Below are 14136 nucleotides of genomic sequence, written 5' to 3'. Positions count from 1 at the left end.
AACCAAACTTTTAATAGTTTTAATCATATTGTCCTTATTACTGTGCTTCTCGCCGGCCATATCTGCTTGTTAAATACAAATTTTGCAAGAATTATGCCTGCGCAGGGTTTTAAAAATTGGCATTTGCAAATAAATAATTGAAAACATACATCATCAAAATGCTTAGAATAAGTCTTCCATTTGTCGTCCAGCAAAGCGAACACTCTTGGGTTCACGTGGAAATTTCCCGGTTTTCATGTTAGTAACCACATAAGTAGGAACGTTTCCCATAAAAGACGGCATACCCCTCGGCAGATCGCCCATGTGTCGCGTTGCCGTACGAAAACCAACTAAACGTTGTAATAAGTTTAAAGCGTTTTTTATTTCGAAATCCATTCTCGTAATACCGATATTAGGATAGTTTTTTTTAAGGAGAATAATCGAATGGAAGATTTTTCTCATTCATAAATACACGAAATAGACATCCTTTATCTTAAAACTGTTTTTACTTCTCTTAAATCAATTGATAAACTTAAGCATATATATATTTTTAGCTACTTTTATTTCAATAAATCATTTTTAAATAAAATGTTATGTCATTTCACATTTTTACTTTAACAACAACAAAATAGTCTATAATTTAAAACTTTATTAATTTATGGTTTTGTATTATCCAATGTATGCATAACTTTTTCATAAATTTTGGTGTGTATGAACCGATATAGTAAAATTTGTATGACACAAACTAGAAAAGTTAGTAATAAACTTATATATTAATATAAACGATTGATATTATTTCACATTTTATTTTGTCATATCAACATAAAAAATAAATCATGACAGATATAAAAAAAAAACGCCCTTTCGCCTCCATGTGTAAGAAGGCTTGCAGACAAGAGGGCCTGCAAGAGGGAACTCTTAAAAATTAAACAAAAGAAAAATGATTCAAAATCTGTAATTGTTAACTAAAACTTTATTGAGGTTAACAATACGGAAATAAATTGTTTTAAACAGTTTAATATCTCTAAAATAGCTGCTTGCTGAAAAATGTTGGCATTTTCTTGAAAAAAAATCATCTGCTATCAGGTACTAAACAAATCTTAGTATGATTCGGTACGATGGTTACCGAAAGTATTCGATCAAACTTGCAAAAGATAATTTACTATTATAATTACCAAAATTATAGTTTTATCTTCAATGCATCTCTTAAGGCCGCAGGAATAACTGAAAAAAAAATTAACAGGTTAGTTTCTATAAAGTAAACAGCGAATACTGTTCGTTTATTTAGTGATGTTTCAATAGAATTTATTTATTTGTAAATCAAAACAAACCACAGGAAATACACGGAGATTAGCTATCATTTATTTATTTATATCACTAGTCTTCAAACTTCAACAGCTATGGAACTCTCATATCGAAGTATTTTTATGGAATTCTCTAAGTAATAAAGTTAAAAGGAATAGTTTTAAAAAGATTTCAATGCTGTTGTTTTTATTTTCTAAATAATGAAGCTTCTCACAGTTACGTAAGATGCAGTTTATAAATTTTTAATTTTTTATTATTTTAGTAGAAATTATAAAAATAAGAATTCCTTGGATATTTTTCTTCTTCGAAGTCCTTAAAGTTTACTTGCAGAACTTTAAGGTTCTGCAGAACAGTTTGAATACCACTGATTTATTTTAACAAAATATTAGACGGCCGGTTGACCGATTCGATCCCTGACTTCAGGAGGTCTGTCTCGGATACAGTGCCGAAGTGGATAAAACCACTGATCATTGGTAGTTGATCGCGGATTCGAGCCTGACCAATGGGCTAGCCACAAGAAGTTCCGGGTTTTCTCCAGTGTCTAACACCTAAATAGAAGCTATTTTCCACAGAAACTTCTTCCAGGACTTTTTATGCTAAACTATCTGCCTTCACTCCTTGAAAGATCACCCATAGTCATACCCCATCAAACCAATCGTTCCGGACATGGCCGAATCCACAATGGGTACGGGAAAAAAGACCTTCGTACTCACAGGAAAGAGTAAAAGAAAATGGCATGTAGCCTATATATGGAATATGTATGGATGCTAAGTATCCATTTGCTCTGTTGTTTGTTAACTTCCTCTGTTCAATTGGCAGTAAGACCATCTACGCAAAAGAATAGAACACGTGGCCATTCCAACCGAAAGAGGTAAAAAATTTATCTCTCAAGGTTGGTTTAAACTCCTTACGTTTTAATTTTTAAAACTGTTTTTGAACAATCGAAACCTAATATAGATGGAGGGGGAGAAAAGGAAAAACTTACAGGTCTTGATGTGAGTGAGATCACAGTAGGGTCTATTGTTAGTCTGCTTGCATCTACACAAAAAATAATTTCCACTTTTCTCCGGCTTGAATAATATAGGTTTTAATTCGGTGGGACTCGTTTTATGAGAGCCGTCACAAAAAGGCTAATAAACGATATTTAAAATATTGCCAAAAATTAATTATCAAATATTAAAATAATAATTATTATGTAAAAATTTCAAAGCAAAAGAAAACTGGCCTGTTTTCTACTGAAGCCGCAAGAGCACCAAGCATATTCTTTATCTTCTTTCAAAAATACGCGCTTCGGAATTTTTTTAGCAATTACCCCCTTCTTCACTACTACATTTTCTGTACTAGGTCCAGTCGATAACTGCAAATTCAAACGTTTTAAAACACTAAGCAAATATGTAGAAATGGAGGTTAGAATAAATACGAAATTCTTACCTTTTGTAAACTATTTATTACGATTCTGGATAAAGGAATTTTACAACTTTCGGTAGAAAAGTGTTTAGTCAAAACTCTCAGCATGTTCTGATGAACCGATTCCAAATATTTTACACTGAAAATATATACAGTATATCTTTTATAAATCTAAATATAGATATAAATATAAATCAAAATACATCTATATATATATATATATATGTCAAAATATGTACTGTACGAACTGTACGCTTGTTAGACAAAAGGTTTTATACCGTTCAGAGTATCCTCATCAAATTTGGCAAGAATATTTTTCGAAACCCTAGAAAAATTACTGTGGTGCCCCACTATCAAACATCCCTAAAGCCCACTCCCTCAACAAGCCCGAGCAATTTTTATGTTTCGCAGTTTCATTATTATAAATACTTAAAAACAATTGTCCTTTATTGACCTACCACACCTCCAATCGAACCTCACTAATCCCCCTCTAAAAAGCCCAAGCAACGCCGGGTACACGCAGCTAGTATAGATACAGTAAGCGTCAAAATCTTCCCAAAGAGCGCAGGAGACTATTCTAAAGAACTGGAAAATGCTGCAGGCACATTTAGTACGAAAAACTTTATATTTACTTGCATACTTATATGTAGTTATAATTATCTGAACAACGTATTTATTTTAATAATATTAACATACAAAGAACGTATGTATTTGGAGGATTTTGATGCAGACAAAAATCGATATATATGTGGAAAAAGTACACTTCGTTAATAAGTATAGTCAGTCTCCTTTGCCTTTAAAACCTTCCTAATGCGATCAGGCAGAGAATTAATAATATTCCTGCAATCGTGCGATGTTTATTTTGTTCCACTCATGTACACGTTCCCATAATTGGTGGGTGCTTTCAGACACAACTGCATAGTCAGACAAGTGACATTTAAGAAGGGACCATATGTCTTCAATCGGTTGAGATCAGGCGATTGAGACGGCCACTCAAGCAGGCTATATTGATCTCAAAGCTACGACATTCCCTCCAGGATATAGTCTGTTTTACATTATTATCTTGATGATAAATGAGAGCTCCTATGTGGTAATAATCAACAGGTTTTTAATAAATAATTGTCAAGTATCTCAGTGTAAATAACGCTATTAATTCTATTAGGTATAGAATAAAGCATTCCAGGCCAACATAGGTAATGCGGCCTCAGACCGTAAGACTACCACCACCAAATTTCAATGTTGTTTGTAGTTCTCGCTCAGTTATAGACTTTATCGATGTAGTCCCTACCCATTTTCGCCCATCTGAACCAACTCTATTAATTTTCGATTCATCTGACCATCAATCTTGGATCTTCCAATTTTCTAAGGTCCAATGTATACATAGCGTTAGGCAAAATTAAGACGTTTCTGTTTACGCAATCTGGTAAGTTTAGGCTTTTTGGGCTCTTGCTTTCAAATTGTTACGTTTTAGGCATCTGCGGATAGTTGCAGTACTCACTTCTATTCCTAAGCCATGTTTCAATTCCCTCTTTACTTGTGATGATGTATCGCAATGTCCCTTCGTTATCAAACGTACGCATACCTTTCTGTTTTAGCGTTGAACGTTTTTTCCTGCCAGCTTTTAGATTTTCGTAATATGGTAGCTCACTAGTTTTTATTCTGGATACACCCAACACCAACTTCTAATGCTGTTTTCTCAACAATTCTCAACAGAAAAACTTCTTCAGCAGGTTAACAATAAGAAGTTTCTTCTCACTGGAAAGCTTCTGCATGATGACGCATAACAAGCGGCAGCTCATTTGCATATTTATACATTAATATTGCCTTAATATGCACGAAATTACATTGTTTAATGTTGAGATTATAACAAATTAATTNTCCGTTGCGTGTCGCTTCGCGTTGAATTTTCGTCGATGTTAAGCCTAACGAAGACTATTGTATCGTTAAAAATTATTTTTTTATTTTGTACAAACAAAATAAATATATTGAAAAATATAAAAATAATAAATAATTATACTTCAGATGTTAATTTAGTATCAAAAACGGAAAATATTTGAGTAGCCCAAGACATAGCCAAAGATTGAAGCGACACAGCACTGGCGAAAATTTAAGTTTGCCACTGGAATTCTTTCGGATGATTGACGTTTCGGATGATTGACTTTCGGAAAATCGACGCTCTACTGTATATACATTTAATTATGGAAATGTATAGAAATGTTAAACTATATGTTAAGACAAGATACATTTAAAGTGTTACAAAAAAAGAGATTTAGATGGCTTTGGAGTTCATCAAGGTTAATCCCATATCTTTTTTTATTTATTAATTAATACTGTATTGGGTAAATTATTGTAGTTTGCGGGGAGAAAAGAGCTATGATATGTTATTCACAATTTATATTGTGCTTATTAATGATAGAGAGAGATTAAAGTTGAGCCAAAAAAAAGTTAGGAACAGGTTAGAGAGGGGGATTAAAAGTCAGTAGATTTAGTTCTTGTATTTCAAATATAGGCTGAAAGAGAAAAAAGAGGAAATTCCAACTATTTAGACAACATATTCAATATATTTACAGGCACATGATAACTTAGCTAAGATAATTATTAATAATTAATGATAATTAGATGATGAGTTAGTGGTTGACAAATAAGATAGGTAAATATAGGATAGCAAGAGTTCAGACAGTATTATTAGATATTGACAGTGACAGTGATTAGTGATGACATGGAGTCTAAAAGAAAGACTTGTTACTGATGTTTTAGGCTTATATAAACAAAAGAAAAATGTAGTAGGCCATCAATAAACCTTCATTCTTATTCTACTTTTGATAGTGACGTGCCGTGACATTTGATGATAGGGAAGCTGTGTGTAAGAAACCGACATCCAGGGGCAATCAGTTAATTGCACATCTTAGATGTCTAGGGTCAATTCGTATTGTTTGTTCGATAAGCCAGTAAAAACCGTAGACTTCTCTAAATGTATTAACAAACTATTTCAAATAAAAACAACTATTCTAGACTCTGCTTTTAATTTAGTAAATAAAATTTAAAATGAAATCCAAAATTTAAGATCAAAATTTAACACATTTTTAGATGATGCAAAAATAAATAGCACGAGACTTAAATATTTCAGAAGACTTCCCTGAAAAAATAAATCGAAAAAGAAAGATTATTTTCCGAATTAGCAGATGAAGCTTTACAAAACCCCGTAGAGGCATTTAGATGTTACTTTTTTCAATCCTGTGATTGATAGATGAGACATTTAAAATATACCCAATATTTTCTTATTTTAAATTAATCACTGATATAAAAACATTGGAAAAAATGAACTAGAAAACCACTCAAGAAATTTTGTAAAATCTTGTAGTAAAGCAGGGGCGTGCCGTGACATTTGATGATAGGGAAGCTGTGTTTCTGTAAGAAGCCGACATCCAGAGGCAATCAGTCAATTGCGCGTCAGTGATGGTCTAGGGCAATATCGCCCCCATGTGGGCGTTTTTCCATGTTGAGGAGACGATTTGTAACAATTTATATTGGGGGACGAAAAACAATTTCTGGCGATATAGTAAAACATTATATTAAGAATAATTAGATATTTTATTTGTTATATTGTACAATAATTAACGTACACGTATTCACGTAAAACACACGACCGTGTCCCCGACATAGCCACACCCCACTTTTTTCTAGAACATTTAACACCTATGATTAATTAATCCTTTAACTATCAAGTGGTGTAATTAAATTTTGGATGTAGATGATAGCTGCAATGCCAAACTGTATCCCCCGATTTAGTTATCATCAGTTTTCTGAATTGCCTCCCGCTACAGAAGCAAATTTAAAGACATATTCACATAAAAAAAACCACAAAAAACAATTCGCAATATTTATATTCAACGACCAACAGGGCCAATAAGAAGAAGGAGCTAGGGATTTTCCTCAGTGTCTGGAGAAAAATTAATGGTTCATAGTGGTTCCAACTCCTATCAAATTAATGTTATTTTCATTAGTTTAATAAAAAGCAATCTATAAAAACAAATTATACATACTGTATTTCATTTGTTTGAAAAATAAGCAAAAAGATCCGTTGTAGCACCCAGACCCCATACAAGTTCAGTGACTGACGATTGACAACCATTTATGTCAATGCACTGTCATTGTAGACAAAACTTACTCGCTGAAAAGAACATGGTATCTGGTGAAAGACGTATATGTTTAATGTTTTTGAACGATGATGCGAACATTTCGTCTATAGTTTGGTCAGACTGGATTGTCGTGTTACTTTGGCCATTCACTTGCGTGAACGGACCTTCACATTTTACGTTCCACGCCATTGACCGTAACGTATATATATATATATGTAATAGAAGATCTGTATGTTCTTTGTACATTTCTAAACCTTTGACATGAACCAAATTTTTCATATTATAGAATACCTAAATGAACTAATTTCATTCCTTTGATACTTTGTAATAATTTAAATTTAATGCATTATTACATAAGTAAGCATTGCGTAATAATAAAGGCGTTACACAGTCTAGGAATTATATTTTTAGCGATTTCAGAGTATAGGATTCTATTCTGGATTTGGAAGGTCTGCTGAAATAACCAAACTTTTAATAGTTTTAATCATATTGTCCTTATTACTGTGCTTCTCGCCGGCCATATCTGCTTGTTAAATACAAATTTTGCAAGAATTATGCCTGCGCAGGGTTTTAAAAATTGGCATTTGCAAATAAATAATTGAAAACATACATCATCAAAATGCTTAGAATAAGTCTTCCATTTGTCGTCCAGCAAAGCGAACACTCTTGGGTTCACGTGGAAATTTCCCGGTTTTCATGTTAGTAACCACATAAGTAGGAACGTTTCCCATAAAAGACGGCATACCCCTCGGCAGATCGCCCATGTGTCGCGTTGCCGTACGAAAACCAACTAAACGTTGTAATAAGTTTAAAGCGTTTTTTATTTCGAAATCCATTCTCGTAATACCGATATTAGGATAGTTTTTTTTAAGGAGAATAATCGAATGGAAGATTTTTCTCATTCATAAATACACGAAATAGACATCCTTTATCTTAAAACTGTTTTTACTTCTCTTAAATCAATTGATAAACTTAAGCATATATATATTTTTAGCTACTTTTATTTCAATAAATCATTTTTAAATAAAATGTTATGTCATTTCACATTTTTACTTTAACAACAACAAAATAGTCTATAATTTAAAACTTTATTAATTTATGGTTTTGTATTATCCAATGTATGCATAACTTTTTCATAAATTTTGGTGTGTATGAACCGATATAGTAAAATTTGTATGACACAAACTAGAAAAGTTAGTAATAAACTTATATATTAATATAAACGATTGATATTATTTCACATTTTATTTTGTCATATCAACATAAAAAATAAATCATGACAGATATAAAAAAAAAAAAACGCCCTTTCGCCTCCATGTGTAAGAAGGCTTGCAGACAAGAGGGCCTGCAAGAGGGAACTCTTAAAAATTAAACAAAAGAAAAATGATTCAAAATCTGTAATTGTTAACTAAAACTTTATTGAGGTTAACAATACGGAAATAAATTGTTTTAAACAGTTTAATATCTCTAAAATAGCTGCTTGCTGAAAAATGTTGGCATTTTCTTGAAAAAAAATCATCTGCTATCAGGTACTAAACAAATCTTAGTATGATTCGGTACGATGGTTACCGAAAGTATTCGATCAAACTTGCAAAAGATAATTTACTATTATAATTACCAAAATTATAGTTTTATCTTCAATGCATCTCTTAAGGCCGCAGGAATAACTGAAAAAAAAATTAACAGGTTAGTTTCTATAAAGTAAACAGCGAATACTGTTCGTTTATTTAGTGATGTTTCAATAGAATTTATTTATTTGTAAATCAAAACAAACCACAGGAAATACACGGAGATTAGCTATCATTTATTTATTTATATCACTAGTCTTCAAACTTCAACAGCTATGGAACTCTCATATCGAAGTATTTTTATGGAATTCTCTAAGTAATAAAGTTAAAAGGAATAGTTTTAAAAAGATTTCAATGCTGTTGTTTTTATTTTCTAAATAATGAAGCTTCTCACAGTTACGTAAGATGCAGTTTATAAATTTTTAATTTTTTATTATTTTAGTAGAAATTATAAAAATAAGAATTCCTTGGATATTTTTCTTCTTCGAAGTCCTTAAAGTTTACTTGCAGAACTTTAAGGTTCTGCAGAACAGTTTGAATACCACTGATTTATTTTAACAAAATATTAGACGGCCGGTTGACCGATTCGATCCCTGACTTCAGGAGGTCTGTCTCGGATACAGTGCCGAAGTGGATAAAACCACTGATCATTGGTAGTTGATCGCGGATTCGAGCCTGACCAATGGGCTAGCCACAAGAAGTTCCGGGTTTTCTCCAGTGTCTAACACCTAAATAGAAGCTATTTTCCACAGAAACTTCTTCCAGGACTTTTTATGCTAAACTATCTGCCTTCACTCCTTGAAAGATCACCCATAGTCATACCCCATCAAACCAATCGTTCCGGACATGGCCGAATCCACAATGGGTACGGGAAAAAAGACCTTCGTACTCACAGGAAAGAGTAAAAGAAAATGGCATGTAGCCTATATATGGAATATGTATGGATGCTAAGTATCCATTTGCTCTGTTGTTTGTTAACTTCCTCTGTTCAATTGGCAGTAAGACCATCTACGCAAAAGAATAGAACACGTGGCCATTCCAACCGAAAGAGGTAAAAAATTTATCTCTCAAGGTTGGTTTAAACTCCTTACGTTTTAATTTTTAAAACTGTTTTTGAACAATCGAAACCTAATATAGATGGAGGGGGAGAAAAGGAAAAACTTACAGGTCTTGATGTGAGTGAGATCACAGTAGGGTCTATTGTTAGTCTGCTTGCATCTACACAAAAAATAATTTCCACTTTTCTCCGGCTTGAATAATATAGGTTTTAATTCGGTGGGACTCGTTTTATGAGAGCCGTCACAAAAAGGCTAATAAACGATATTTAAAATATTGCCAAAAATTAATTATCAAATATTAAAATAATAATTATTATGTAAAAATTTCAAAGCAAAAGAAAACTGGCCTGTTTTCTACTGAAGCCGCAAGAGCACCAAGCATATTCTTTATCTTCTTTCAAAAATACGCGCTTCGGAATTTTTTTAGCAATTACCCCCTTCTTCACTACTACATTTTCTGTACTAGGTCCAGTCGATAACTGCAAATTCAAACGTTTTAAAACACTAAGCAAATATGTAGAAATGGAGGTTAGAATAAATACGAAATTCTTACCTTTTGTAAACTATTTATTACGATTCTGGATAAAGGAATTTTACAACTTTCGGTAGAAAAGTGTTTAGTCAAAACTCTCAGCATGTTCTGATGAACCGATTCCAAATATTTTACACTGAAAATATATACAGTATATCTTAAAATTAATTTTGTTTATGTTTTAAACTCTTTTGTTGACACTTAAGTAGTTTTGATGACTGCTGGTCAGGTGACAATCCAGGTGACAATACACAATATATATTTTTAATTCTTTTTAAGTGTAATATTGAGAAAGAAATATTTTTGTGGATATTATACTTAAAAAGAATAGATTTGTGCTTTTATTAGAGTTTTATTTGCTGTCAAGAAAATATAAAAGGCTTTTGATATTCACAGTATAAAGTGTTTTGATTACAAATCTTTAGATAATTATTATTAGAAAAAGTAAACAAAGACAATTTAGTTTTTTTATGCATGTTATTTATACACAATGCAGAAATGCACTTTATACATTATGATAGTGTCAATCTGTAACTTCCTTCCACAATGTGCTTGACAAATTTCACAAGGTAGTGTTGGATAGGATACTTGACCTTTTTATAATTTTTTTTAACATTAATGTAAGTGATTTGGTAGAATAAGGTGAAAGTGTATTCATTTATTTAATGAAATATTTCTTTTTAAATTTTGACCATAGTCAAAAAACAAAATTATCAGAAAAATACAGAATGAATTTTATCACTTAATTAATCAACATCAGGACATCAAACAGCATCATATATAAAAGTTAAAATGTAATATAAATTATATTAGTTTTGTTTTTATTATGATGATAATTCATAATCCCATATTCACAAAAATTTCCATTTGTGATATAAGGAAGCACTATCANATGTATATATATATATATATATATATATATGTCAAAATATGTACTGTACGAACTGTACGCTTGTTAGACAAAAGGTTTTATACCGTTCAGAGTATCCTCATCAAATTTGGCAAGAATATTTTTCGAAACCCTAGAAAAATTACTGTGGTGCCCCACTATCAAACATCCCTAAAGCCCACTCCCTCAACAAGCCCGAGCAATTTTTATGTTTCGCAGTTTCATTATTATAAATACTTAAAAACAATTGTCCTTTATTGACCTACCACACCTCCAATCGAACCTCACTAATCCCCCTCTAAAAAGCCCAAGCAACGCCGGGTACACGCAGCTAGTATAGATACAGTAAGCGTCAAAATCTTCCCAAAGAGCGCAGGAGACTATTCTAAAGAACTGGAAAATGTTGCAGGCACATTTAGTACGAAAAACTTTATATTTACTTGCATACTTATATGTAGTTATAATTATCTGAACAACGTATTTATTTTAATAATATTAACATACAAAGAACGTATGTATTTGGAGGATTTTGATGCAGACAAAAATCGATATATATGTGGAAAAAGTACACTTCGTTAATAAGTATAGTCAGTCTCCTTTGCCTTTAAAACCTTCCTAATGCGATCAGGCAGAGAATTAATAATATTCCTGCAATCGTGCGATGTTTATTTTGTTCCACTCATGTACACGTTCCCATAATTGGTGGGTGCTTTCAGACACAACTGCATAGTCAGACAAGTGACATTTAAGAAGGGACCATATGTGTTCAATCGGTTGAGATCAGGCGATTGAGACGGCCACTCAAGCAGGCTATATTGATCTCAAAGCTACGACATTCCCTCCAGGATATAGTCTGTTTTACATTATTATCTTGATGATAAATGAGAGCTCCTATGTGGTAATAATCAACAGGTTTTTAATAAATAATTGTCAAGTATCTCAGTGTAAATAACGCTATTAATTCTATTAGGTATAGAATAAAGCATTCCAGGCCAACATAGGTAATGCGGCCTCAGACCGTAAGACTACCACCACCAAATTTCAATGTTGTTTGTAGTTCTCGCTCAGTTATAGACTTTATCGATGTAGTCCCTACCCATTTTCGCCCATCTGAACCAACTCTATTAATTTTCGATTCATCTGACCATCAATCTTGGATCTTCCAATTTTCTAAGGTCCAATGTATACATAGCGTTAGGCAAAATTAAGACGTTTCTGTTTACGCAATCTGGTAAGTTTAGGCTTTTTGGGCTCTTGCTTTCAAATTGTTACGTTTTAGGCATCTGCGGATAGTTGCAGTACTCACTTCTATTCCTAAGCCATGTTTCAATTCCCTCTTTACTTGTGATGATGTATCGCAATGTCCCCTCGTTATCAAACGTACGCATACCTTTCTGTTTTAGCGTTGAACGTTTTTTCCTGCCAGCTTTTAGATTTTCGTAATATGGTAGCTCACTAGTTTTTATTCTGGATACACCCAACACCAACTTCTAATGCTGTTTTCTCAACAATTCTCAACAGAAAAACTTCTTCAGCAGGTTAACAATAAGAAGTTTCTTCTCACTGGAAAGCTTCTGCATGATGACGCATAACAAGCGGCAGCTCATTTGCATATTTATACATTAATATTGCCTTAATATGCACGAAATTACATTGTTTAATGTTGAGATTATAACAAATTAATTTATGCATCAAAATCCCCCAATGCAACAAGCAGAATTTATACACTATAGATATTTTTAAAATATAAAAATTATTTAAATTTTTTGCTATTATGTAAATATTGAAATAATCTTACAGCTGATTTCCTTTTCATTTTACTTTCGTATATCGAATGGCTTTTGCTATTTTTCTATAGTAAGTACGAACTTTGGGAGAATTTTGACGCTTACTGTATGTATGTATTGCCTATATCAGCGATCGTCAAACGGTGGTCCATGGACCACTGATGGCCCGAAAATTTCGGTGGTCAGTGAAAAAATTTGGACATTAACTCATGATTACGTAAAGTATTACGAAAGAAATGCACAATGCTTGGTTGCATTTTCTCACTCATTAGTTTTATATTCGAATAAAATAAAACCCTAAACACGAAATGATTGTTCTTCTAAATATCACTTTTGGTAGCTGTTATTGTGATCTATGTATGTCTCTTTATGCATGTATTGCACTGAAGAGGGACTTAACATTTATATAAGTCCGAAATGTACTGTACATATGGAAACAATAAAAGTGTCTAACCTGAAAGCTGTAATGATAGTCTACTGAACTTAATATCGGATTAAAGAGACAATCATTTCGTTTATGTATGTATGTTATCATTAAATAATAGTGAGATTGCGGCCGAAGTTTACATCTCTAAAACGTGAACGTGAACGTCGAGCGGCGCTCTACGTACACATTTTAGAGATGAAAACTTCGGCCGCAACCTCTCTACTAATTTGTTACAATGAAACAAGAGATTTTCATATTAATAAAGTGAAATAAAGTAAAATGGAACTTTTATGATCATTATTCTATAGATGCTTGTATCGTTGAAAAATAATAATAATAAATAAACTCATGATAGTGGTCCGCGGGATTCAAAATTGTGAGTTTAGCGATCCTTCATGACACAAACGTCGGCGACCGCTGGTTTATATAGTAAATACAATGCATATTAAGTAGTCCATCCATTAAGTATTAATTTATATTTAAGTGAACATTACGGATTAATTCTTAAAACTGAGAAAAAAGGAAAAAGAATTCGACCCTGGTTTCAAATAGATGGAAAAAGACAATTGTATTTCGATTAAAATCTGTCAATAATTGGGAAAAATACATTTATTTATACACACGACCTTGAAGCGAAAGAGCTCGAGACGCAACCGCTATCGATGGAAATATGGCGACGGTACAACGGTTAAGTACCATAGAAGACAAATTTGTTATTTTTGATGGTTTAAACGATATATAAGCATAGCATTAATACAGAAATAACATAATTAACGGAGAATAGTCTCAATGGAACTAACATTGAAGTAATGGAAGTAACTTAACATTTTATCTTGAATTTGCGTAAAAGATTTGTTTTATCACAGTTAGAATTTCATTATAAATTATTAGTTCAATGACTTTTGATGCGGAAATTATTTAATATTAATTAACGTTCTAGACATAATGACTAACGTAAAATAACACTACCTTTTCCAAAGACCGTGACTCTGACCTCGAATTTATAATATTCGGAAATGGCCAACAGATGGCGACAAAGCTGCTT

General features: G+C 32.4%; 2 protein-coding genes and 2 long non-coding RNA genes across 6 annotated transcripts; 2 read left to right on the top strand and 2 right to left on the bottom strand.

Annotated features, from left to right (window-relative positions):
• Window positions 1–930: 930 nt before the first annotated feature.
• On the bottom strand, window positions 931–4413 carry LOC111622158 (CDGSH iron-sulfur domain-containing protein 3, mitochondrial-like). Its single transcript, XM_023364494.1, has 5 exons — window positions 4274–4413; window positions 2716–2830; window positions 2510–2641; window positions 2270–2414; window positions 931–1203 (listed from the first exon to the last, which is right to left on the bottom strand). Exons 2-5 carry the CDS (start codon window positions 2797–2799, stop codon window positions 1160–1162), a joined length of 405 nt encoding a protein of 134 aa, XP_023220262.1. The 5' UTR covers window positions 2800–2830; window positions 4274–4413; the 3' UTR covers window positions 931–1159.
• On the top strand, window positions 951–2254 carry LOC111622159. Its single transcript, XR_002756206.1, has 3 exons — window positions 951–1065; window positions 1166–1222; window positions 1316–2254. It is a non-coding gene; the product is annotated as an uncharacterized LOC111622159 (long non-coding RNA).
• A 3811-nt stretch (window positions 4414–8224) lies between the features above and the next one.
• LOC111622174 (CDGSH iron-sulfur domain-containing protein 3, mitochondrial-like) lies at window positions 8225–14136 on the bottom strand. Of its 3 annotated transcripts, none has more exons than XM_023364519.1 (5): window positions 14061–14136; window positions 10010–10124; window positions 9804–9935; window positions 9564–9708; window positions 8225–8497 (listed from the first exon to the last, which is right to left on the bottom strand). In XM_023364519.1, the coding sequence occupies exons 2-5, from the start codon at window positions 10091–10093 to the stop codon at window positions 8454–8456; spliced, it is 405 nt and encodes a 134-aa protein (XP_023220287.1). In that variant the 5' UTR covers window positions 10094–10124; window positions 14061–14136; the 3' UTR covers window positions 8225–8453. The 3 variants fall into 3 exon arrangements, with proteins under 3 accessions (XP_023220287.1, XP_023220289.1, XP_023220288.1); XM_023364521.1 differs by lacking the exon at window positions 14061–14136 and adding an exon at window positions 13892–14004; XM_023364520.1 differs by lacking the exon at window positions 14061–14136 and adding an exon at window positions 12268–12412.
• Window positions 8245–9548, top strand: LOC111622175. Its single transcript, XR_002756213.1, has 3 exons — window positions 8245–8359; window positions 8460–8516; window positions 8610–9548. It is a non-coding gene; the product is annotated as an uncharacterized LOC111622175 (long non-coding RNA).

This window comes from Centruroides sculpturatus, unplaced genomic scaffold (genome assembly GCF_000671375.1).
Source record: "Centruroides sculpturatus isolate CEXI.00-Female unplaced genomic scaffold, Cexi_2.0 scaffold306, whole genome shotgun sequence".
NCBI classification, from domain to species: domain Eukaryota; kingdom Metazoa; phylum Arthropoda; class Arachnida; order Scorpiones; family Buthidae; genus Centruroides; species Centruroides sculpturatus.
This window is presented reverse-complemented; position numbering and strand designations above follow the sequence as displayed.